Genomic DNA, 27,385 nt, shown 5'->3' on the forward strand with positions numbered 1-27,385 from the left:
CACATGTAAACAAAGTGCCAGAAAATGCCTGGTCTTCAAGTGGTTAATGTGCACAGGTTTTTTTTTTTGTCTTAGATATTTTTTATTTTTTTTTAAGTTGATTACTCTGGTCATTGGGCTGTATTTTGTGTACCTACCACTTCATGTTATCCCACATAAATTCTTCATTCAATGTTTTTGATTCTACAGTAACAGCCACAACCAGAAAGTTCAAATGCACATGTTGGATTTAATGAGCTCAATAACCATGGAGGGAGATGGAGTTACACAAGAACTGCTGGATTCTATCCTCATTAATCTCATCCCAGCTCATAAGGTCAGCATTTTTCATATATGTTCCTGATTTTAATGGAGCAGCTTAGCTTGTGATGTCACCTTATTTAATAATCCAAGCTCACTTTAGATTACAGTAGTTCAAATGGCATGAAGGTGTCTTTGTATTCATTTTGTTTTTGAGGCTGCTTGATGTTTTTACCTTTTGCATTGCAAAATAGTGTTTTCATGTTCAGAAAGAGAACGATGAACCTTCCATGCCCTACTGGGTTAGAGTTCATTTCTCTTTGAAAATAGGCCATTAGAAAGATTGAATCGCTTCCTATTTCTAGTAATGGTTAGAATTCTAAAACCGCATTGAATTTTATTTGACTGTCATAGGGAGGGAATCCTTTCACTGGCTGCTACTAAAGGACAAAATCCCATTTTATCGTAGCTCCAAGGACACAGGTTATCTTATACATTACGATAGATTTATGCTGCCACCTTCAGAACACCGGCAAAAAAGGGGTAATACCCCTCCCAGGCAGCATTTCAGTTATTTGCTAGAGTCTTAAGGTGATACCCATGCCTGTGCAGTCTCTGCACAAAATTGTGTGTGGCTAGTTTTCTCAAGATTTCCATCTGAGGAGACTGGCTTATCTGGACCTGTTTCCTATGGCTGTCTAAGAAGAGTGGTTTCCTGACACACTGGGACAGCCTGTAATGTTTCCATTCAGCACTGGACTCTGCCTAATTGGAGTCTGTGCAATAATATATTGCCTTGCGAACCTGTAGATACAGGGTTCTGGGCAGTGATCTCCAGCTGAGGTGTCGAGTCCCTGAAGGCCTTTGTGGCATTAGCCTGCCAAGATGGTGCCTTGTACCATGGAATGGCAAGTGCTGTGGTGGTAGCACTTACTCCCGGTTAGGGAAATTTTGTGCTTGTACTCTCTCTTCATTCTTCTTAAAGGGGTTGTAAAGTCAGAAGGTTTTTTTTTTTTTTTTTTTAATCTTAATGCATTCTATGCATTAAGATAAAAAAGCCTTCTATGTGCAGCAGCTCCCCTCAGCCCCCCTAATACTTACCCGAGCCCCATCTCTGTCCAGCGATGTCCACAAGTGTCTTGGCTGTCTGAAACTCTCTCCTTCCTGAATTCCTGTCAAAGTCAGTTGGCTAATTGGGCGAGAGGGTGGGACAATGGACACAGGGAGCTGTGACTCAGCCCGGGTGCCCCCATAGCAAGCTGCTTGCTGAGGGAGCAGGAAGAATGGGCCAGGAGCACAGAAGAGGGACCTGAGAAGAGGAGGATCCAGACTGCTCTGCAAAACCACTGCACAGAGCAGGTAAGTATTAACATGTTCATTATTTTTATATCACTTTAATGTAGCCACTGGTGTCTGCCCCCACTCCTTCTTCTTTTTTTTTCTTTTTTTTTTTTAACCACTTCAGCCCTGGAAGATTTGGCTGCTCAATGACCAGAGCACTTTTTACAATTTTGGCTTTAACTGGTAATTGTGCGGTCATGCAGTGCTGTACCTAAACTAAATTTGCGTCCTTTTTTTCCCACAAATAGCTTTCTTTTGATGCTATTTTGATTGCCTTTGATTTTATTTTTTCCGATATAAACGGAAAAAAATCCACAATTTTGAAGAAAAATATTTTCTATGGTACATGTTCAGGAATTTCGCAGCTTTTAGTTTGACTGCCTATCTCGTTTCTTGAGGTGGTAACATGGCAGGGCAGTACAACACCCCCCCCCCCCCCCCCCCCATGACCCAATTTTGGAAAGTAGACACCCCAAGGAAATTGCTGAGAGGCATGTTGAGCCCATTGAATATTTTTTTTTTTTTTGTCACAAGTGGTTAAAAAAATGACCAAAAAAAAAATTAGTTTGTCACTGAATTATATATTTTTCACATATGCCATGGTTATACAGTGGGGACGGAAAGTATTCAGGCCCCTTACATTTTTCACTCTTTGTTTTATTGCAGCCATTTGCTAAAATCATTTAAGTTCATTTTTTTTGCTCATGTACACACAGCACCCCACCCATATTGACAGAAAAACACCGAATTGTTGACATTTTTGCAGATTTATTAAAAAAGAAAAACTGAAATATCACATTGTCCTAAGTATTCAGACCCTTTGCTCAGTATTTAGTAGAAGCACCCTTTTGATCTAATATAGCCATGAGTCTTTTTGGGAAAGATGCAACAAGTTTTTCACACCTGGATTTGGGGATCCGCTGCCATTCCTCCTTGCTGATCCTCTCCAGTTCTGTCAGGTTGGATGGTAAACATTGGTGGAGAGCCATTTTTAGGTCTCTCCAGAGATGCTCAATAGTGTTTAAGTCAGGGCTCTGGCTGGGCCATTCAAGAACAGTCACGGAGTTGTTGTAAGGCCACTCCTTCGTTATTTTAGCTGTGTGCTTGGGGTCATTGTCTTGTTGGAAGGTAAACCTTCAGCCCACTCTGAGTTCCTGAGCACTCTGGAGAAGGTTTTCGTCCAGGATATCCCTGAACTTGGCCGCATTCATCTTTCCCTCGATTGCAACCAGTCGTCCTGTCCCTGCAGCTGAAAAACACCCCCACAGCATGATGCTGCCACCACCATGCTTTACTGTTGGGACTGTATTGGACAGGTGATGAGCAGTGCCTGGTTTTCTCCACACATGCCGCTTAGAATTAAGGCCAAAAAGTTCTATCTTGGTCTCATCAGACCAGAGAATCTTATTTCTCACCATCTTGGAGTCCTTCAGGTGTTTTTTTTTTTTTTTTTTTTAGCAAACTCTTTCTTCTAAACAACTTTCTTCCATCTCCCAGCTGCATCTCTGGAGCTCAGCCACAAAAAATATATGCCGAAGCATGGGGGAAATCTGCCTTTAATGTTAGGAGCAAATCGCTCCTCCACCCCTGCCCCCCATGCGTCGGCATATATGCTCCCTTTTTTTTTTTTTTTTTTTTTTAACTGGTGGTGGTGAAATCACCTCCTACAGCGCTGGAGTCACGGCATTATGTATCGTGGGAGCAAACGCTGTTGCTGTCAGAATAAACCCGTGCTGCAGCTGAATGGCGTACCTGCTAAGCAAATGATGGTTAGCAATAAAACATTACAGTGTAACAGTAAGACAATACTATACCTGCAAAGCAAATACAATAAAACATACTAACAATAAAACATAGTAACAATAAAACATTCTAAAATATAGTAACAATTGAGAGTGAACAATTGAAAGAAGAAAAATAAAACCAACTATATATTTTTTTTTTTTTTTTTGCACTTATATAAACTGTAAACGTTCCAGATTAGGGTCTCAGAATGTGATGGCCATCTCATCTTTCGAGACCCTGTGTAATTGTACCCTAGCACTGTGCAATGCTGTACCCTATGCTAATTCTCCACTAGTGTGTTGTAGAGTTTGAAACGGTCGCCGATGCAGAGAGGTTGGTCAGGACAGGAGGGACAAGAAAAGCGGGTGTCACGCCTAAATTCATGTTTTCTGCAGACACGACATCTTCTTTGGGGATTTCTTTGGGTGGGAGTATACGGAAAATGCCTCTCATGCAGCTGGTTCACTGCATTTACGTTGGAAAGGTGGGCCACAGCACTATCTGGAAACAGAAGGGCTGTGATCTCTTCCTAGAATTTAAGGAAGGATCCAGTTCGTCCTGAAGCTTTGTATAGCATATAAACTTTCAGCAGAGCCAATTGGAATAAATATACAGACACTTCTTTTTTTTTTTTTTTTTTGTACCAGCATCTGGCCTTACGGGCAGTTAGGTACGGTGCCAACAACTGGTCGTTGAGGTCCAACCCTTCCATGTTAAAGTTGTAGAAGGGACAGAGAGGCGTCTCACCACAACACTAGTTGCCGTAGGAATTTGGACAGTCAGATCTGCATGAAGGGAGGACAGAATGAAAACATTCCGTGTATCCCTCCACTTCACTGCTAACAAATTAAGTTTCAAGAAGGCTCCCCCCCAGTCTAAGTCGGGATTCTACAAGCTATTGGGGGAAGACCCGCCGATTAGATCACACGGTGCCACATGCCAATTCCACAATCCAAAAAGGTGACTAAAAAGTGGCACGCTTGTGTAATAATTGTCCATGTACAAGTGGTACCCCTTTCCGAATAAGGGTGACACCAAGTCCCACACAATCTTGCCAGCGCTCCCTATGTAGTCTGGGCAGTTTTTAAGCTCCACGTGACTATATTTTCCCTCGTAAACCATAAAGCCTTATATGTATAGCCTGTTGCCCTGTCACAAGCTTATACATCTTGACCCCATATCTGGCACGCTTGCTGGGAAGATACTGTGATAGACAAGCGGCCAGAAAACTTAATCGGGGACTCATCAACGCAGACACCTTGATTGGGAATAAACAAGGCTGCAGTGGTTGAAGTGGTTTATGACGTGCCGAATTTTGTGGAGCCGATCGTATCCAGGGTCACCCTGAGGATGACAGAGCTCGTTGTCATTAAAATCCATGAACCGCAAGATCTGCTCGTAAAGGTTCTGGCCCCTCTTCTAGCCAGATTAAGGGCCCAAGGTATAACGATTGTGGTTTACCTGGACGATCTGTTCTTGATAGTCCAGTCGGTAGCCTGCTTAGACCAAAGTATGGTCACCACATTCAACTACCTGGAATATCTAAGTCGTTTTTTCAGCCTAGGAGAAATATTTTGTACGATTAAAGAAAATAGGATTTTTATAACAGCTTACCTGTAAAATCCTTTTCTTTTGAAGTACATCATGGGACACAAGTCCCTCCCCTTTTTCTAGTATACACGTGTATTTCTTTGCTACAAAACTGAGATGCTCCTGGTATGGGAGGGGTTATATAGGAAGGCAACTTCCTGTTTAGGATGTCCAGCACCTGAAGGTGGACTATAACCCACATAGTAATTACTATGGCTCTGTGTCCCATGATCTACTTCAAAGGAAAAGGATTTTACAGGTAAGCTGCTATAAAAATCCTATTATCTTATGCATGAGCGAGCGTGAGAGAGGAATTCTGTGTACTTTCCCAGTATCGTCATCCCCCTCTCTCAGCGTCTCACAACTATTACCATAGCTCTCCACTACAGCCTATGGTGTGTAGCACATGCGCACGAGTCACGGGGGCTGTGAGCATGTTCTGCTTATGCCCAGAACACGCTCTTTGTCCCCTGTGCATGCACTTTACACATACCAAGTGTGAGGTTTGTCCCCTCAAAGCTGCCTGGCTAAAGGGGAGTGTACAGGTGGGCAGGGAGTCTAGTGACATCTCGACTCCACCCTCCGAGCTCTGGAACATAGCACCGCCCATGGATTTTGGAGATTTGCAGGGCTTGGTATGCAGAAGGGGGTGATTTTTAAAAGGTAGGGGTACATGCAGGAGGCATGTATACAGATATACATTTGAAAGATGCCAATAGTTGATTATCATGAGTAGTGGGTTTATATCCACTTTAAGGTTTGGTCTTGTTAAATGTCAAGGGATAGAGACCTTGGACATGCTGAGTTGGGCAGATACTTGAAAGTTTTTCTACTGGGTGCTTTAAAGGACTTTCACCATTGATGGGTGGCTCAGAAACTTGATTGCAAGCACTTATGCTCTTAAACAAAAACATCTCCCGCACTGTTGCGCCCACTTCATTAGATCTGTAGGAGTATTCTGGGCGTTTAGGCACCAAGCCTCTGTTTCCTGACAGTGTAAGGCTGTCCCCAGGTCTTCTCCTAACACTTAAGTTTTACAAGGTGGACACCAAGTCTAGGGATGCAGCTTTGGACCACAAGTTTCTTACAGCACTACTCAGAACTTAATTGTTGGGCCTTTTGGCACAGATCTGATTTGCCTAGTTTGTATTTATTGCTTGGGGACATCCCATGGTGTATGAATAAGTTGCCTTTGTCCTATACTATACGCTTAGTATAGGAGGAATTTTATATTGCATGTAAATTACATATCTTTGAGTACAATATGGGACACAGGCCGCTCTTCATAATCGCTCCTTGTTGTTCTGCATTGTTTGCTACAAAAGGGCTCACTGTGAAGAACAAGCCTTTAACCTATGGTGTCTGAATAAATTGCTGGTATCCTGTATTTTACTACAAGATATGGAATTTATGGTCAATTCCTTTTTTTATTTTTTCTGACTTTGCCTACACATTTGTTTTGTGATACATATTTTAAGAATACTACTCACTCTTTCTATACTTGTTTCTTTGCAGTGTTTTTTTTCTTTTTATGGGTACTTAAGTATTCTTCAAAAATATAAGAAAACTGATGGTAGAATGAATATTTTCAATCTCCCTAAAGCCATGGTGTTCAGCAGGCAGGGGTATCTGTGATTTTAAAGCACCCCCCCCCCCCCCCCCCAAACCAGAGGTGTAAACGAGCCATAAGTGTTACCTTGCATTTATTTTATTTTAAGTTTACCTAGCATCAGATTTCTCATACAACATATGAAAGGTGTGGGCTGGGCAGAACTACCTGTTTACATATACCTTTTTTAATTTTATTTGTACCAGCATTTCTCACCAATCATATGCATAAAACATGTCTGGTCTGCCTTTTTTTTCCCCCAGAATCTTAACAAGCAAGCATTTGACCTGGCCAAGGTACTTTTAAAGAGGACAGTTCAAACAATTGAGCCTTGTATTGCAAATGTAAGTGTAAAATACTATTTACATGCAACCTTTCATTTATGATTGTTCTTTGCAATAGGGTATAAATTATTTTAGATGTTTTGCATAACTGTGTAAGAACGGCATAACCTGGAACAAGTTAAAACCATTATACACTTTTGGAATTGCTAAAAATGTTCCCCACCCTTCAATAAAACTAATTCTTGGGGTGAGCTTTAAAACGGATATTAGGCATTTGATATAACTCCATAATAATCTGCATCTGTAGGTGTAGCATTGGAGTTCAGTTTTAGATTGTAGCAATGTTTTAATTGCATTTAAATAAAAATTTTTTTTTTTTCTTTTCAATCCAGTTTTTTAACCAGGTATTGGTGCTGGGAAAGTCATCTGTTAGTGACTTGTCAGAGCATGTCTTTGACCTTATTCAGGAGCTCTTTGCAATAGATCCTAACTTGCTGGTTTCTGTGATGCCGCAGCTGGAATTCAAACTGAAGGTAAGGACCTGATACACAAGGTGGTGTGTGTGTTGTTTTTTTTTTTTTTTTTTTTTTTTTCAATCTCTCGGTTTAGGAACATAAATAGCTCAGATCTAAGACCTGCTCTTTTATCACTTGCCTTTGAAATCTGACATTGCTGCATCACAGTAAAATACATTTTTATTTATTTTTTTTATATAGGAATTGTTTTTTGTTCATGCCAGCTGTCAATTTAGTTCAAATTAATTGGTAGAGGGTCCCAATATTCTTTAAGGCCCGTTAGACACTGATGCGCCAAGCGCTACGACTTTTTAAGCATGTCACACCCCATTCAGTGCAATGAAACCGTTCCAATCGGTGCAGCTTAAGTTGCTCCATCTTAGAACAAGGTTCCCGCACTACTTTTGGTCTGACTTTGGTATGACTTGCATTGACTTCTGTTAAAGAAGTCGCATGCAAGTTGTGCTGAAGTCGCACTGGGATTTGGCTTCAAAGGCACGGCAGGGCTAAGAAAACTTGAAGGCAGTGATTTTAGAAGAAGAGCTGCAAGGCAGAAAAATCTTACATTTTTGCCATTTTAGTCTTTGCTTCCTACCCATGTCATGCAGATGAAAACTTTATCACTGGCAGGAAATATTGCCTTGGGCACAAAATCTAGCTCAAAAGACTACAATTGATGTCATTTCCTGGAAATGCTAGTTGCCTGACTGTTCTAATGTGGCTTCAGTATTGAATTGGAAAGGAATTCTGACTTTCCTTTTGCTGGATGTTATGGTGAAGTAGTCCTAAAGAGAAAATATTGCCAGAAGTTAAAAATCCCCTTAAATCCACCAAGGGACCCAGTACACATAGATCAGCGCAGAGGTTTTATCCTGGGACCAATCCTATTTAATTCATAAACGACCTGGAGGATGGGATAGCTCAATCTCCGTATTTGCAGACAATACTAAGCTAAGCAGGGCAATAATTTCTCCGCAGGATGTGGAAACCTTGCAAGAAGATTTGAACAAATTAATATGGCTAGCAACTAGATGGCAAATTTAATGTAGAAAAATTTAAAATAATGATTTTGGGTGGCAAAAATTTGGATGCAATCTACTCACTAGGGGGAGAACCTCTGGGGGAATCTATGATGGAAAAGGACGTGGGGGTCCTAGTAGATGACAGGCTCAGCAATGGCATGCAATGTCAAGCTGCTGCAAGCAAACAGAATAATGGCATGCATTAAAAAAGGGGATTATCTCTAGAGATAAAATAATTCTCCCTCTCTACAAGAATCTGGTCCGGCCACATCTGGAGTATGCTGTCCATTTCTGGGCACCAGTCTTCGGGAAGTATGTGCTGGAACTGGAGAGAGTCAAGAGAAGGTCAACAAAGCTAATAAAGGGACTGGAGGACCTTAGTTTTGAGGAGAAGTTACGAGCACTGAAATGATTCTCTCTGAAGAAGAGATGCTTGACATGGGATATGATTCCAATGTACAAATACTGTAATGGTGAACCCACAATTGGGATAAAACTTTTCAGCGAAAGGGAATTTAAAAGGACACGCGGCCATTCACTAGAATTGGAAGAGAAGCAGTTTAACCTTAAACTGTGTAGAGAGTTCTTTACTGTAAGTGGTAAGGATTTGGAATTCCCTTCCACAAGCGGTGGTTTCAGTGGGGAGCATCGATAATTTCAAAAAACTATTAGGCACCTGAATGACCACAACATACAGGGATATGCAATGTAATACTGAGATAAAAGCACGCACACACACAGGTTGGACTTGTGTCCTTTTTCAACCTCACCTATGTAGCACCAGCAACAGCTTGCCCTTAATCCTGGAGTGGTGCTACAGACAAACAAGAAAGCTCATTAATTATTTCTAGCGCACAGATCTGAAGACGACCAAGTGCATTGGGTCTCCTGGGTGGATCAATGAGGATTTTTAATTTCTGACTATACTACTTCAACACCAAACAGAGCCAGGCAACTGGCATTTTAATAAATATGATGGCACACCTATTATAAATAACAGGATTATCTTTTCACGTTCTAGGTCCTTTTGATTTCATAAAATATATGGTTTTGAAAGTGGCTTGGCATCCTTTTGGTAAATTTTCAAATATAAAATGTGTGTTTCATTGAGTCTGTGAAAGAACTAAAACAATTCTATAGGTTATTGCTTATATGTGCTTTTTCACTAGTATAATTTTGTCCTTGTTTTCAGAGTAATGATGGGGAAGAACGATTGGCGGTTGTAAAGCTTCTAGCAAAGCTGTTTGGTTCTAAGGACTCAGACCTGGCCAATCAAAACCGACCTCTTTGGCAGTGTTTCCTGGGGCGGTGAGCATTTCTGACAATTTTTTTTACTATTTCTGTATTTTCAAGTTCATAGACTGAGAGACAGTGCAGATACTGCTGTTCAATGTTCAATGCCTTTTTTTCAGTTTCCAGCTTTTTAACAATTGTAAGGCCTTTTAAACATGGACATTCAGTCTAGATTCATCTGTCAATGTATGTCTAAGTGGGCAGGTGTTTACACCAGCCTATATCCATGTCCGTTCAGGTCATTTTCCGTTTTAGACAGATGTAAAAGAATGGCATCCATTCCGTTTATATCCCTTTTTTTTAGGCAAGAAACTTTTCCAGCTCCAGTTTCTGGGCCCCTTTTAGTTCTGGAACCCCCCAGCTGTCTGTGACAGCTGGAAACCAGCACTAAACCCAGGATCAGCAGTTGGCTCCAGGAATTCTGATCTTGCTACATAGGAGCAGATCACTATTAACACAATGCTTCCGCATTTGTATTTACATTGCAGGGATGTGATGTCACATTTCCTCTGAGTACTGAGGCTGGGACAGCTGTTCTAGTTCAATGCAATGTTTGCCTGCAGCAAAAGATTGCAGCCAGCAATAGATTACTATTAGAAATGATGTACAGTTAAACAGCTTTATTGGGGGGTCTGGGCTCCATTGACCAGATCTAAACAAATATATACATAAACATATTCAAATATACATCATAACACATACAAAACAAAAATCCCCCTCCAGCTTATTTCCGAGGTCTCGACAAGGACATCCGATAATCTGGATGACATTTTTATGCAAGCATAAGTGAAAATTACGTTGGTTGTATTGTATGTGATCGCAGACTTGTATAAAGTTGCTAATTTGTGTCAACCCGAATTCGTGTTACACGAAACATTTACATAAACTGTCTTTCCACTGTATGTGTCACAGTGTAATGTTAATGAAATAACACACTACTAAAATAAAATGCATATGTTCACATTGAGCTTTACAAAAAAAGTTGTAATAAGTCTGTAAATATATGGTGGAATGCAAACTATGTAAACATTGCATTGGGAAAAAAACAGGAAATGCAGTTTTTTTTTATTAAACTAAATTACATATTGCCAATAAAAACCCAAGTGACTACAGTTATATGTATTCAAATCTGCTGCTAAATTTAAAACCCTATCTGTCCCAAAAACAGTTCTATGTAATGTTGTAGGCTACAAATGTTAAAGGGTATAATGTACGGAATCAAGACCAAGAAAAACGAGAAAACACTCTTGAGATTAAGGCCTTGTTTACATTTGTGCTGTCTGAAGCATGGTCCACGTTCAGATTGTGCTTTAGACCGCAATAGACAGGCGGTGAGGAGGCATATCGCCTTTTTCAATTCCTGTTTTACCCCCAAATACCAGACAACCGCAGGCATTCTGCGCAGTTATGGGGTGGTTGCAGTACAGCCCCATTCACTTGAAGCAGAGCATCACAGCCGTCACATGTACACCCCTGGCTGCTGCCTCAGCAGCAACTGTGAATGTTTAGAGGAAGTAAAAGACGCGTTTCAACCGCAGAGGTTTTACCTCCCCTCAATTGCAAGTGTAAGCAAGGCCTTAAAGCAGAACTATACCTATGACTTTAATAGAAATTAATGATCTTTACCAAAACATGCATTCCACCTATTTATAATTATGCTACCAAAATTAGCCTGTGTTTCCAGCATTCTTCCTGTTTGTTCTTGCTGAAGCCTGCCGTTTTGTTGACGCACAGAGCAGTCACTTCCTTATCTCTGTTACTCTAATTAAAATATGCACGTTTCCAGCCTTGATCGTATGTCTTGGGCAAAGTTAGAGAGGAAGGCTAATGCCCTGTACACACGAGCGGACTTTTCAACCGGACTGGTCCGACAGACCAAATCCGTCGTACAATCCGACCACGTGTGGGCTTCATTGGACTTCCGACGGACCTTTTCGGTCGAAAATCTGACCGACTTTAGATTAGAAACATGTTTCAAATCTTTCCACCGGACCCAGTTCCTATCGGGAAGCCTGTTCATCTGTATGCTGGTCCGACGGACCAAATACGACGGAAGGGCAGCTACAGCACCTGCCCTCGAGAATGGTTCTTGCTGGTTCTTGGCGACAGGGTACTATACATCTTGCGCTCGCTGCAATAGGAAAAACACATTTTCCTGTTGCAGCGAGCGTGAGAAGTAGGAGACAATTTTTCAATTTTTTTTTTCATTCAAAAATTTTCATTCAAAAATAACAGACTTTTTAGTATCACTTTAAGATCTCAAATTTTATATTTTGTTTTAAATACCTAAGGGAACAACTGATGTGAAAATTAAACTTCTAAACCTGCTGCCAGTTTGCTTTTTTCGACAGCCTTAGGACCACATAAATGGCTACTGTTTTTTTTTTTTCTTTATAGATTCCAGGCATTGGCTTATTTTACATAGTTACATTGGTCCAGTTTGGCCCAGTGTATTGTTTAACTATGTATATGACATACATTGCTGCTGGAAATCACTGAGGTAGACGCTAGTACTCCAGTGATATCCACTTGCTTCTGGGTCCTGTGCCAAGTGTCTGCTCTCCTGCATTGTAGGGGTTTGTCTGCTTGGCACAAGCGAAATTCAGAGAATGCTTTGCAATTTCTGAATGACAGCAATGCGTTCTCTGTATTAGGAGCAGTGGGTTGGTGATCTCACGCTTTCCACCTTGTCCAATCGGAGAACGCATTTATTCAGAGAATGCAAAGCATTCTTTAAATGATGCCCATGCTGAATGGCTGACTTCCTTTATTCACAATGTATTAGACCCAGCTGCTCAGCATGGGACCCGAAAACAAGTGGAGATTACTAGAATGGAAAGTACTTCAGTGATTTCCAGCTTCCAGAGGCATCGTCCAGGTATGTCATATACTTAATGACATTGGTAATGAAACTTTGAATAACACCCCGAAGACTGAAATTATTCTTGAATATGTTGCGTATATAAAATGCTTAACAGCATGCATGAAGTGCCCACAGTGGACCAACCCTGCCCCCACCACACCCCCACCACCACCACCACAATAGACTAAGGAAGAGTTTTTGGTTTGCATTTTATTTTTAATGTTCATTATTATTTTTTTTTTAACTAGGTTTAATGATATCCACGTTCCTGTGAGATTGGAAAGTGTCAAATTTGCAAGCCACTGCTTAATGAACCATCCAGATTTGGCTAAAGATCTTACAGGTAAGTTCTTAGACAGATCTGCTTATTTTGATTTTCTAAGGGCCAGGATAAAATCAGTCCTGCAGAGGGTCTGATGACTATACTGCTCATCTACAGGTTTTAATTAACTTGCACACCAGGGCAAAATAAAATGCAAAAGCATAACTCCCAAGCAAACGGCAAAATACGCTATAAATAAGTGTATGAGATCTGTTTTACCTGTCTAAGGATTTGTATCTCTTCCCATCACACTGCACAGCCAGGTGAATGAAACTACTTTGAGATGAAGGCATAGTTCACCTTTACCAAAAAACTGCCTATGTAGGTGAGGGGTGTTAGGGGTGCTAAAGGTGTAGGCATTTACGTACCTCGTACTTCGTGAAACCTGACTGAAAAACTCCCACAGATTGCATCTCACCGTCCTGGGATGTCAACAGTATCAGCTGGGAATGTTTTAGCAACATCCTAGCAACAAGGCTGGATGGGGAGATGCAATTTCTATGAGTTTTCAATCGGACTTCATGAGGTATGTAAATGGCCTAAAACTAGGGCATTATTCAACTTTGGTCAAAACCGCATGTTTTGTTTTATCTACATACATCCCTAACCTACATAGGCAGTTTTTGGTAAAGATGAACTATGCCATTAAGGGAATACATTTGGTTGTTTCCTTTTTCTCCCCCATAAACTGCAGGTGCAGTGTGCTGCAGGTAGCGTAATCCGCTCAGAGCTAATGTTGCGCAAAGTAGAGTGACAATGGAGTCAGTACTGAGTGACACTTGGTCTTCTCCAGTTACTTGATCCCTCCAGTCTTGGGTGTTGTCTAGCAGCTGCCTGGGTTTGCAGCTGTCTTTTATTACACTCAAATTAAATTGTACCATTTGGTCCTTATTGATCCAGTGTGTCACACCCTAAAACGGGCAGATTAGCCTGTTGCAGTATTTTCTCTGGCCTCGAGTCCCTAGGCTCTTAAGGCCTTCACTCCTCTTTTTGATTTGTTTTCTGTGTAAGGATTGGATGCATCTTGAAATGCTTGAGGCTGCTATACCCTCTTAATGAGAAGATCATCACTAAGTGGACCATTCGGCGGGAGTTCTGGCTAAAAAGGGGCTTACATTTTGGTTGAGTATTTTCCCATTGTTTAAAATGTAGGAACAAAACACATCTACTATGGTGTGTACCTATCTCAAGCCAAAGCACTGAATGTGATTTCTCTCTGCTGTCTGCATAAGTTTCTTTCTTGACTCCAGGAGACAGAGGGAGAAGGTGGAGGCAGTTCCAGTATAGAGCCTGTAATTGACAGCCTTCGCTCTGTATGCTTGCTGTGTCGAGGGAGTGTTTACCTTTCTTCCAGTCAGCTCTCCTCTCCGACCTGTGCATTGTGTGGCCTGAGATCCCCACCCCCTGCCTTCTGAAAGCTCAGACAAGCTGTGAAAATTCTGTACTTGGAACTGATGTAAAGAAGAGATGGCTAGTCACTTCACTTTAAATTTACAACCATTTTAAGGACTCCAATGACAAGACTTGAAGCCCCTTTCAGTGGCTGTTCTTTTTTTGGCAGGCTTCACCTTGCACCTGGTTCTGGCAGTAGTTCTTTTTTGCCAGGTAATGGCTGAATGGGTTCAGTCCTTTAGGCATGATAGGAAAGATGCTGACAACCCACATATAATTGCCCTGATGTCTTTGATTTTACATTTTAGTTGTAATGGTTTGCTGAAAGCATACTGCTTGATGTGTCATGCCACTTTTGCAGGGCTCTGTGGCTGAATTGTTGGACTGCAGGGCTTGATTTGCAATAAGTGATTATTCTGCAAGGCCTTTGGATGATATCGGATTCTTTCATCAGGTATTCTACTAAGAATAAGCGTACCCATCTTCCCCAGCAAATAAGGAGCGGGCTCTACTTTTGCAATGTCTTAGAAGCTTCTTTCTTAAGGCGTCTTCCGGGACAGCCCATGAGACCTAGGGCTCCTCCTACTAGGACAGGAAACAGAATAACCCCCTCCGGATAAAAGGGAGGTCCTCCAGGCCCCATGTCAGTATTAGTGTTTCTCTTTCGTTCATTGACTGACGCAGCACTTTATTCTTGACCTTAGGGTTATATCGCCACCTTTAGGAGAGGACTAGGCAAAACACATAAAAAACAAGCACAGTACCGCCCAGGGGGCAGTCCTACTGGCTATAACCCCTCACTCTGCTCCCAGCAGCTCAGTTTTTCTGCCTAGTCTAGGAGAAGGACCTGGCTCCCTGTGGGGACCAGTGGTCTTTGAAAATTTTTCTTTTTTGCTGTTTTTGCTTCCTGTGATCTACAATCAACAGCCGGGCTGGGTGACAGGCTGGATAATATAGATCCTGGTAGTCTTCCCAGCCTGGCCATCGAGCGCGTGCAGACCTTAGCTACGCGCTGGGTCGGCCGCGACATGCCCCGCCCCTGGTCCAGGGGCGGCCGGTGAGCTATATGCTCAGGGGCGCACATGACCGGGTTACTGCTGTCTGTGTCAGTGTGCCGTGGCCGACAGCCACCCCGTACTGCTCGGGTGATGGGTCTGTCTGTGGAGTGCATCCAGCAGTCCCTGCAGGAGGGCTAAGTATGGTTCCACCTGTTTAGGCAGGTTGGAGCAGCTGGGCACGCCCTGGGAGGTCGATTAGGGGGTCCCTCTCTCTCCCTTTCTTCTCTCCCTGCCTCTCCCCATTCTAAGGGGGCGCTGTGTAGCTGGGCATAGGGGATGAGGAGCATGTTCCTGGCCTGGGGGTCCTCCGGATGGTCTCTGGGTCCTGTGTGTCCGTTTGTTCCGCTTGTTTTAACCCTTCGTTTAATTGGGTTCCAGTTGTTTATCATTTCACTGATCGGTGTGTGGTCCGCTTGGTTATCCCTTCGGTTTCACCTTCGCTTGCCGACATGCGGGGCGAACGTTCGGTGCGGTAACCGTGGCCATTTTGCCTTTGTTTGCCATGTGTAGGGCAGAATGTGCGCCGCGGGAACCGTGGCCATTTTCCTGTAGCCGCGGCCATATTCTTGTGTTCACGAGGGACGGTGGCTGTTAGTTCTCTAGCGCTGGGCGGCTGTTTAAGCCAGGATAGCGTGAAACTGACACACAACAACCCGTCTTTTGAAAGGCAGAAGGGAGTACGGACAGCGGCTCAGCAGCACAGCACAACACCTGGGTCAGGATGGTGAATCTTGCGGGGGGCCCCTCAGTCTGTGGCAGCTAGGAGGGTAGGCATTTTTTGTCTCTTGCCTTAGGTCCCTAAGGGTGACAGGCGAGAGTGGGTAAGACATGGCGTCGGATGCTGGCGCTTCTTTCCCATGCACCCCTATAATAGCAACTGATTCCACTGCATCTGCGGTATCTATGGACACTTTGTTGGCGGTCCTGGAATGATTTGTTGCCAGGGTGGAAGCGGCGTGTGGGCGCGTTTGCTGGGGAAAGCTCTGATTCAGACTCTGGTCCTGCTGTGGCAGGCGGCCCTTGTTCTGACACTTCAGAGATCAAGGACCATGACCACTGGACAGTGAGGAGGAAGCCTCCGTGTCCGTTTTTTAGCGCAGGAAAGCGCTAGAGGGATAGAGGATACGGCTAGGGCATCTGCAGGTGAGTGGGTCCCTTTTGGGTTCCACAAGCTGATCCGTACCGCTAAGATGTTTCCCTACTTAAGTTATTTTGATAAGTTTTTTGATAAGGAGTGGGAACGCTCGCAGCATGCCCTTCTGGGCACTTCTTCCCCAGACACCCCTATGATAGCAGCCGATTCCCCTGCACCTGCGGTGCCCGTGGACGCTCTGTCAGTGGTCCTGGAATCATTTGTTGCCAGGGTGGAAGCGAATCGAATGGCGGTACTTTACTCCTTTGAGGAGGGATTCCTGAGAAAAGGGGCATCTCCGGTCGCTGACCACCCAGTATCTAGGTTGAATAAGGTGACCACGAGTCCGGTGAAAGGGCTCCCCTCTTTCAAGGACCCTGTCCACAGAGGCCGAGGCGGTTGCCTGGGACATGTGCGGTTGTGGGGTCAGCGCTTCGGCTGGTGTTAGTCACAGCTCTGGTGTCACATACACTTACTGAATGGGCTTAGTTGTTGCACTGCGAGTTGGGGAAGGAACAGGTTTCCCCAGTCTGTGTGAAACTGGCAGACCAGTTGGTGCACTACCTTAAGTATAGCTGTGATGCGGCCCGGGATACGTTCCTTTTGCTTTCTAGAGCCTCGGTATCAGCAGTAGTGCTGCATCACCTGATTTGGCTCAGGTGTTGGTCTGCGGACCAGACATCTTAAAGTGCTGGCGGAGTTGCCTTTCCAAAGTGGAGGCGGTTTAGCGCCTCACTGGATGACATTATTAAAAATGTTACTGGGGGAAAGAGTACTTTGCTCCCGCAATCCAGAAAAGGTAAGAAGCTATGCCGTAGGCAGGGGCTTCTCTTTTTCCGCTCAAAAACGGTCTTTTCATCTGCCCGGGTCGGCGGGAAAGGGCCCGCTGAGGGACAAAAGTGTCTCTGGTATCGCAAGCTGAACAAGCCTACGACTTTGGGAGTCTACAGACCGGTAGACTTCTCTCCTTTCTGACCAGTGGTTCGGTAAGCTGGTTTTGTCAGGCTAAAAGATAGTTTCTTTCTTGACCGTCAGTGGAGGGACAGGTGACAAGTTAGACTCACTGAGCACAGAGAAACAAACAGGGATTTCTTCAGAATAACAAAAGACTCTCCCACTCCTGAGTCTTCCCTCTGATGTTGGAGCAGTTGGATCAGCCCGATCAGATTGGAGTCGGTGGTGTACGCTGACAGGACCCGGACATCAACATTCCATCTGTCCCCGCAGAGGGTTATATCTGCAAGCCCATACGACCTTGCCATAGAGGAGGTCCAACGATTGGGGTAAGGGTACATCCTTTTCTGCAATCAATGTGTATTCGGAAATATTCTTTACAGCTTACTATTTTCCTGATTTTGTGATGAGATACACCAAACGGACTTTTTTCTTTCTTTCTATTTATTTTGCTTAACCTATTTATGGACTGATTTATAGGTGTTTTTTGGATGTGTGATTATTTATATTTTTATTTTCAGAACATTCAAATGTTTTCTCGGACCTTTGAGAGAGGATTTCATGCACCTGTTATTATTATTTTTGCTGGGATTCATATATAAATTGTGTCTCCTAGGCATTTTCCCAATTATATTATTGCTAGCGCACAAATTTTTATTTATATTTCTTGACCGTCAGACAGGTTTTTTTCCCCTCCAACCTTCATCTCCTTCCGGCTCATCGGGAGGCCCTGTTTGGGGCAGTACAGGTCTTACTGCTGCATTGGGTGATAGTACCTGTACCGACGTCGGAAAGGTCTCGGGGATTCTACTCCAATCGGGTTGTAAGCCTAAAGAAGGAAAGGGTCCATCCGGTTCTGGATTTCAAGGCCCTCAATTGTTTTGTGAAGGTTCAGGATGAAATCCGTTGTGGTCGTTGCACACCAGAGGTTCCTGAGGTTTGCGGTCAGGGATGAGCACTACCATTTGGTAGCTCTTCCCTTGGGCCTAGTGTTGACACCAAGGGTCTTCACCAAGGTGCTGGCTCCGATTCTGGCATTGCTGTGGCAACAAGGGATTGCGATTGTGGGTTACCAGGACGATCTCCTCCTGAGGGTGGCTTCTGCCTCAGAGTTAAGGGAAGATATGGCGCTCACCATGCAGACTCTTCAGGAGTTTGGCTGGTTGTTGAATCTCCAGAAGTCGGTGTTGCTGCTGACCCAGTGGCTGGAGTTCTTGGGATTGACCTGGACTCCCCAAAGGCGAGAGTCTTCCTTCTTTCAAGCAAGCTGAAGCTCTTCAATCTGCAGTGCGGTTATTAATGTCCCGCAGGTGGTAGTCGCTGCTTTTCGGCATGCGAGGTCTGGGCCTCATGGTAGCCACTTTTTAGGTACCGTATGCTCTATTCCACACTCGGGTATTGTAGAAAGAGATCCTGTCCAAATGGGGCAAGTCTCCAACATCCCAGGATTATTAAATTCAGGTGAGCCAGCTAGCCAGGGCTTTGTTTCTCTGGTGGCTGAGGTCCCCGGCCCTTTGGTCTGGGAAATCGTTCCTCCTTCATTGGACGGTGACCACGACGGACGCCAGCCGGAACGGCTGGGGGGGAATTTTTGGCATCCAGTTGGCCTAGGGTTGCTGGGTGCAGGAAGAATTCCGCATGTCGATCAATGTGCTGGAGCTGCGGGCGATCAGGTAGTGCCTCTCCACATGGTCGCAGAGGCTGCAGGGTCGTCCGGTCAGGATCCAGTTGGACAACTCCACGACGGGGACACATGTCAATCATCATGGAGGGACAAGGAGCTCAGCGCTGGAGGTCTCCCACATCCTACAGTGGGCAGAGAGACACGTGCTGGCTGTCAGCCTGGTACATTCCGGTTGTAGTAAACTGTCAGGTGGACTATGTAGTTAACAGTTGCTGGACCAGGGGCAATGGTCACTGCATCCGGAAGTGGTTCAGCTCAGTTGCCTAAGGTGGGGCATGCTGGATGTGGATCTCCTGGCCTCTTGGCTCAAACAGAAGGTGCAGAGGTTTGTGGCCAGGTTAAAGGATCCCTGGGCGGACTCGTCAGACGCGTTGGTGGCCCCATGGGGCATTGTCGGCTAATTTATACCTTTCTCCCTCTCAGGCTCCTCCCTTGTCTGCTGCACAGAGCGGAGGCCGAGGGGATTCTGGGGATTCTGATGGCCCCAGACTGGCCTCAACGTCCTTGGTACGCCGACATGGTGCGGATGTTCTTTGGCGACTGCTGGTGCAGGAGGACCTTCTATCTCAAGGTCCGATACTGTACCCTGTTTTACCGTTGTTGGCTTTAACAGCATGGCTGTTGAAAGCCAGGTGCTGAGGGACCAAGGGCTGTCTGCTTCGGTAATTACCACTTTGCTAAGGGCGCGAAAGTCTTCTTCCCGTAGGATTTATCTTCATACCTGGAAGGCCTACATCTCCCGGTGTGAGATGGAGTGACATCTGTGTTCTTGTTTGGTTTTCAAGATCCTGCTGTTTTTCTGCAGCAAGGAAGGGATCAGAAGCTTGCATTAAGTACCATTAAGGGGCAGGTATCGGCTTTGGCTGTCTTTTTTTTTTTTTCAGCGGCCATTGGCAATTCGCTCATTGGTGCGTACGTTTGTTCAGGGGGTTCGGCATGTGGCCCCTCTAGTATGCCTGCCGCTGACCCAGTTGGATCTGAATCTGGTGCTTTCGGTGGGTCAGAAACCACCGTTTGAAAACATTAAGGAGATCCCTTTATTGACGCTCTCTCAGAAAGTAGTCTTTCTAGGGCTATTACATCTGCAAGGCGGGTTTCTTAGTTGGCGACCTTGTCATGCAAGTCTCTTTATTTACATGAGGATAAGGTGGTGCTGCGTCCGCAGCTCTCTTCTCTTCCAAAGGTTGTTTTGACCTTCCATTTAAACGAGGACATTGTGCTTCCGGCCTTATGTCCTCGGCCGTTGCATCCCGAGGAGGTCGCGTTACATTCTAGGAATGTGGTCCGGGCCCTGCGGGTGTATCTGTCTGCCACTGCTCCTTTTCAGAGGTCGGACTCTGTGTCTTGGTGGCTGGTCCGAGGAAGGGCCTGGCGGTCTCTTCGGCCACCATTTCTCGGGGGATCAGACAGATGGTTGTTCAGGCTTATGCCATAGGGGGCGGGTGCCTCCCTTCCCCGTCACGGCGCATTCTACCAGGGCGATTGGTGTTTTCTGGCATCAAATGTCTTTCTCTGGGTGTAAGGCGGCTACCTGGTTGTCCGTACACGCTTTCACCAAATTTTACAAGGTCGATCTGGACGCATCTTCGGATGCATGCTTCGGCCGCAAGGTTTTGCAGGCGGCCGTCTGAGGTTGTGACTCCCCTGATGGGGAGTTTTTTTGGTGGTGAGTGGAGTTTATTTTCTCTGTGTTCACACCCCTCGTTTTGACACTGCTTGGGGACATTCCTAAGGTCAAGATTAAAGTGCTGTGTCCGTCAATGAACGAAAGGGAAAATAGAATTTTTGTACTCGCCATAAAATCCTTTTCTCTGATTTTCATTGACGGACACAGCACCCACCCCTCCTAATTATGTTAATACTGCTTTTTGACGAACTGAGCTGCTGGGAACAGAGTGAGGGGTTATAGCCAGTAGGACAGCCCCCTGTTTTTTATTTGTTCTGCCTAGTCCTCTCCTAAAGGTGGCGATATAACCCCTAAGGTCAAGATTAAAGTGCTGTGTCCGTCAATTAACATCAGAGAAAAGGATTTTACGATGAGTACAAAAATCCTATTTTCCCTCCTGACGGGGGTTAACATGTTACCTGGTTTCCCTAAGTCTCATAAGCGATGCTCCTGTCAGGGAGAGATTTCCTACCTTCTCAGTCCCAGAGCGGCACCTCCACCTGGGGAGTAGGGGGTTGCAGCTGTCTTCTGTCCTCAGTGCGGTCCCGAGCGGTGTGCTTCCCCACTGGCTGATGGTGCAGAGGAAAGCGGTAAGCGCCTGGAGGGGCAGAGCCACTGCGGTCCAAGCTGGCCCACTGGAAGTGCCAGGCGGGTCACTTCCGAGGCGGCTGACGTAATCAGCCTGTCAAAGGCGCGAGCAGTAGACACTGGGCGGCTGGTGTTTACAAGGGTGAAGACGCAGCAGAGGCTGTGGACCACCACAGGAGCAGGTTGGATTTCTCTGCGGCACCTGCACAGGCAGCGGATGCAGGCACCAGCACCTCACAGGTAAGCTTGGAGTACTTATACACCCTTGCAAATCCTGTGGGTCTCCCCTTGTATATTGTGGGACTTGGTGAAGGGGGCACCTTTTTCCTCTCTCCTGCACGGGGGTGTTATGGAATATTTGAGTGGCTTTAATTACAAACTGGTGGTCATTTTGTTTTCTTTTTCAGGCCAAGACTCATGACAAGGCCCAGACACAGCCACCTAAAGGGAAGTGTGCAGTTTCGCAAATTGAGCTCCTCATGGAGTAAAGCAGTCTGCTGCATTTGCAAAAACAGCCTAGTTAAAGATGCAGGCTATCTATGCGTCTCTTGAGATACAATAGGAGAAAGTACTGTTTAAACATGACCTTATGTATGAAGGCATGCATAAGAAAAAGGCTAGAGTGTTCCCAGTGCATAGTTCCCTTCTTGATACGATTAAATTAGAATGGGAAAATCCAGAGAAAACCCTTCTTTTTTTTTTTTTTTTTTTTTTCCGGTAACCTAAAAAGGTTTCCTTTTGAGGAGAAGCCAGAAAATGGCATCCTCAGAAATACGTGATTGGGAGAATTCTCTTTTCTACAGTCGGCTGTGGAAATCGGATTGGCTTTAAGTACCAGCAGAGGTCAGATTTCGGCCCTGTTGGTATTCTTCCAAAGTCCTTTAGCCTCCCATTCGCTCGTCAGAACCTTTATGCAGGAGGCAACTCGTTTGCTTCCCCCCATTGGGTCACCTATGTGTCCTTGGAACCTAAATTTGGTGCTGTCTGTGTTACAGAAACAACCATTTGTGCCTATCAAGGAAATTCCATTAGCCTTGCTGTGACACAAGCTAGCCTTCCTGATGACCATCACCTCGGCTAGAAGGGTGTCGGAATTGGCAGCCCTTTCATGTAGGGAACCATTCCTAATTCTTCACCGCGACAAAGTGGTGTTGCGTCCTATTCCTTTCTTCTTGCTGAAGGTGGTGTCTGCCTTTCATTTAAACCAGGACATTGTTTTGCCTTTTTTTTTCTTGGGCAGTCGGAGTTTTTGTCTAGATCTGCAGAGATCCGAGAATCAGACTCCTGGTTAAAAAAAAAAAAAAAAAAAAAAAAAAAAAAAAAAAGGACCAAGAAGTGACAGGCAGCTTTGATTGCCAATTGGGTCTGCCAATTGATCGTTCAGGCCTATGGTCTAAAACGTAGGGCTACCCCCTTCAGGGTGAGAGCTCATTCTACCAGGGGTGTAGGAACCTCCTGGGCTTTTCGCCATCGGGTATCTGTGGCTCAGATTTGTAAGGCTGCTTCCTGGTCTTCAGTGCATACGTTCACAAGATTTTATCAGGTAGATGTTGGAGCAGCCGGAGTGTACTACAAGCTGCCGTTTTTAAAGTCTGATGGCTATTTTTGTTTGGCAGAGTGTCTCCCTCACCTCAAGGCTATTGCTCTGGGATGTCCCAGTAAGTACTGAATAATAGCCTAACTCTGTGTCCCGTGATGTATGCTAAAGAAAATAAGATTTTTTTCGTCATACTTACCTGTAAAATCTTTTTTAATACATCACGGGACACAGAGGTCTCTCCCCTCTATTGAGAATTCAGTGCTTGCTACAAAACTGAAGTCTTCCTGTATGGGAGGGGTTATATAGGGGCGGACTTTCTGTCTACCAGTGTCCATTCACCGGAAGATGGTGTATAACCCAGTAGTAAAAAATCGAAAATAAACTGTGCTTATGATGAACAAAAACAATTGCAGCTGCAACAATCAAGTGAGATATTATCACAAAAATGAAATGGGTGAGCAAGTATGTTGCACTTGCATGAAAAGACTGTGTCCAGTAAATGACGTTTTATTCGTCTTTTCATGCAAGTGCATTACCTTCATTAAATCCTGGTACAGTGGGGCAAAAAAGTATTTAGTCAGCCACCAATTGTGCAAGTTTTCCCACTTAAAAAGATTAGATACCTGTAATTGTCATCATAGGTATACCTCAACTATGAGAGACAAAATGTGGAAACAAATCCAGACAATCACATTGTCTGATTTTTGAAAGAATTTATTTGCAAATTATGGTAGAAAATAAGTATTTAGTCAATATCAAAAGTTCATCTCAATACTTTGTTAAATACCCTTTGGCAATGACAGAGGTCAAACGTTTTCTGTAAGTCTTCACAAGGTTTTCACACAATGTTGCTGGTATGTTGGCCCATTCCTCCATGCAGATCTCTAGAGCAGTGATGTTTGGGGGCTGTCGCTGGGCAACACGGACTTTCAACTCCCTCCAAAGGTTTTCTATGGGGTTGCGATCTTAAGACTGGCTAGGCTACTCCAGGACCTTGAAATGCTTCTTACTAAGCCACAACTTTGTTGCCTGGGCAGTGTGTTTGGGATCATTGCCATGCTGAAAGACCCAGCCACATTTCATCTTCAATGCTCTTGCTGATGGGATGAGGTTTGCACTCAAAATCTCACAATACATGGCCGCATTCATTCTTTCATGTACACGGATCAGTCGTCCTGTTCCCTTTGCAGAGAAACAGCCTCAAAGCAGGATGTTGCCACCCCCATGCTTCACAGTAGGTATGGTGTTCTTTGGTTGCAACTCAGCATTCTCTCTCCTCCAAACACGACGAGTTTTGTTTCTACCAAACAGTTCTACTTTGGTTTCATCTGACCATATGACATTCTCCCAATTCTCTTCTGGATCATTCAAATGCTCTCTAGCAAACCTCAGACGGGCCCGGACATGTACTGGCTTAAGCAGGGGGACACATTTGGCACTGCAGGATCTGATTCCTTGGCAGCGTAGTGTGTTACTGATGGTAGCCTTTGTTACGTTGGTCCCAGGTCTCTGCAGGTCATTCACTAGGTCCCCCCGTATGGCTCTGGGATTTTTGCTCACCGTTCTTGTGATCATTTTGACCCCACGGGGTGAGATCTTGTGTGGAGCCCCAGATCGAGGGAGATTATCAGTGGTCTTGTATGTCTTTCATTTTCTAATTATTTCTCCCACAGTTGATTTCTTCACACCAAGCTGCTTGCCTATTGCAGATTCAGTCTTCCCAGCTTGGTGCAGGTCTACAATTTAGTTTCTGGTGTCCTTCGATAGCTCTTTGGTCTTCACCATAGTGGAGTTTGGAGTGTGACTGTTTGAGGTTTTGGACAGGTGTCTTTTATACTGATAACAAGTTCAAACAGGTGCCATTAATACAGGTAATGAGTGGAGGGCAGAGGAGCCTCTTAAAGAAGAAGATACAGGTCTGTGAGAGCCAGAAATCTTGCTTGTTTGTAGGTGACCAAATACTTATTTTCCACCATAATTTGCAAATAAATTCTTTCAAAAATCAGACCATGTGATTGTCTGGATTTGTTTCCACATTTTGTGTCTCATAGTTGAGGTATACCTATGATGACAATTACAGGCCTCTCATCTTTTTAAGTGGGAGAACTTGCAAAATTGGTGGCTGACTAAATACTTTTTTGCCCCACTGTAAAAAAGGTTTCACACTATTGTGGTGTTTGTCTCTAATTTGGGGTATATGGCCTGATGTCATGGTTGGAGTAAAAGAAACCTGTTTTTCACCGGTGGTGGCTTGGCGTTTATGTTGAGTGGACCTTTTTACAGACGTGGAGTTTTTCCAGACATACAAGCCTATGTTAATCCCCTGTAATAGGTGGTCAACGCTCTTTGGTAAGAGCACATTCTATTTTTTTTTTTTTTTTTTTTTTTTGGTGGCACAAGGTGAAAAAAGTTGGTGACGTAACATTCAAACTTTCACTATTGTCACGTTTTGTGACTATTATTATTTACTGTTTATTTCATTTAAGTGCAACATTCTTGTTCACGTATAACCCAGTAAGTGATGAGTAGCGTAACTCTGTCTTGCGTAATGTATTCAAAGAAAAGGTTTTTGAAAGGTAAGTATGACAAAAAAAAATCCTATTTTCTTTCTGTGCTCTTAACTATAGACTTAGGGCCAGTTCACACCACATGCAGTCCAGTGCGTTTTTTCTTTCTGCATCAAAAACGAAGTAGGTTATATGGTTTCTAATGGCATAGTTCACACCAGTGCAGTCAGTTCCAGGGCTTTACAGTTTCAGAAAAAAATAGGGCATGCTGCATTTTTCTTGGAATGTACTGGAACGCATCAAAAATGCGCCAGACCCCAGTACAGTGAAAAAAAGCATCTGGAATGCATCTGGAAGCGCATCAAAAATGCACTGGAATGCACCAAAAACACGCATTAAGTAACTCATCCAGAATGGATCTGGAGTGCATTTTTGTGGTGTGAACCAGCCCTGAACCCCTCAGTGTTATTTGGTCTAACACCTTGAGCACAATAGGATAAACTTTCCCCAGTAAATTATCTGATACATTTCTTATCCCAGCATGGATTGATTACCAGCCATGCTCAGCTTTTTGCATCTTTGTCTCCTAGCCAGAGTTTTTTCTTTGATAATAAAATCGGCGATATTTTTCAACATCTGCCACCAAATAAAGGCCAAATTTATCCTGGAAAAAAAACATACTTTACTTGGATACATTTAAGTAGTTATGATATGTACAATTTTGCTCACAGATGCCAGCATTTCAAAACTGCGTTCAGTAGTTAATATTTAATTTACCTTCAGGCATTAAGGGGTTAATATAATTTCATACACAAAGATTTTGATTTGTGCAAATGTTGTCTGCAGAGTTCCTGAAGGTGAGGTCTCACGATCCTGAAGAGGCAATCCGGCATGATGTTATAGTAACTATAATAACTGCTGGGAAGAAAGACCTTTCTCTAGTAAATGACCAGCTACTTGGGTTTGTACGTGAGAGAACATTGGATAAAAGGGTAAGCCAGAATGTCTGCTTGTGTACATTGTGAATTTAATGAGGATCACTTTTTAAAAACCTGTTTACTACTTGTACATAGTTATTCATTCTGTTTTGTGTATTTGTTGCATTTTTACCTTTTTTTTATGTATTATTTTATTTATATATAAAGTGTGTGTGTGTATGTGTATATATATATATATATAGTGTGTGGTGTTGTGTTTTTTTTTTTTTATTATTAATGCGCAAACACACCCTGCGACTTTGGTAATATCAGGGAGCTTAATTAAAGTGTAACTTATTTATTTCATATTTAAAGGGAAGTTCCACCCTCAAGTTTTTTTTGTAAAAGTAGCAGCTACAAACACTGTAGCTGCTGACTTTTAATAAAGACACTTACCTGTCCAGGGAGCCCGTGATGTCGGGCCAAGGCCGATCCATCTATTGGCTTGGGTGCCGGCGCTGCCATTGTAACTAAGGGTAACTGGCAGTGGAGCCTTCAGGCTTCACAGCCAGTTTCCTACTGTGCATGTGTGAGTTGCGCTGCGCTTTCTGAATGGCCCCATCTTCTTCTGGGAAACACACAGGTCCCAGGAGGAGGAGGGCTCGCCGCAGAAGAAGTAGTGATGCACTGCGCCGCGGCCGAGCTTGAACAAAAGTGCACTATGTACTTCAAAAGATGTAAGACAGGAAAAAAAATTTAATTATCCAAAAATGAGAGGTGTGGGGGGGGTTTACTTTAAGACAAAGTTGTAAAAGCGGGTGGAACTCCACTTTAAGCTCTGCTGTTCTTGATAGTTTTGCAAGGTTTTCCCTCTTCAAGCAGTATTAAACCCAAAAGCAAACACATTTAATTGCAGCTTAGAATTTCTCAGAGGTGGCTGCATTCATTTTATATTTTAGGTTTGCCTACTTCGCTTTTCACCAGACAGTAAGTCTGAAGAACAAGCTCTCCTGCAGAAGTCTCTGTTTACAGGGATGGGACAAACCATTTAACAAAAGCAGGGGTGCTTACAATGATCACATC

General features: G+C 44.0%; 1 protein-coding gene across 4 annotated transcripts in view; it reads left to right on the top strand.

Annotated features, from left to right (window-relative positions):
• The window catches only part of PDS5A (PDS5 cohesin associated factor A), a 165,950-nt gene that overhangs the window by 52,202 nt on the left and 86,363 nt on the right, over positions 1 to 27,385 (top strand). For all 4 annotated transcript variants that reach the window (XM_073608602.1, XM_073608623.1, XM_073608617.1 and 1 more), the window contains 6 exons: positions 190 to 316; positions 6,829 to 6,909; positions 7,242 to 7,382; positions 9,579 to 9,694; positions 12,791 to 12,885; positions 26,232 to 26,377. In XM_073608602.1, coding sequence (XP_073464703.1) covers positions 190 to 316; positions 6,829 to 6,909; positions 7,242 to 7,382; positions 9,579 to 9,694; positions 12,791 to 12,885; positions 26,232 to 26,377 — 706 coding nt within the window. The remainder of the gene's footprint in view (positions 1 to 189; positions 317 to 6,828; positions 6,910 to 7,241; positions 7,383 to 9,578; positions 9,695 to 12,790; positions 12,886 to 26,231; positions 26,378 to 27,385) is intronic.

Source organism: Aquarana catesbeiana, linkage group LG01, assembly GCF_042186555.1.
Source record: "Aquarana catesbeiana isolate 2022-GZ linkage group LG01, ASM4218655v1, whole genome shotgun sequence".
In the NCBI taxonomy this organism is placed as follows: domain Eukaryota; kingdom Metazoa; phylum Chordata; class Amphibia; order Anura; family Ranidae; genus Aquarana; species Aquarana catesbeiana.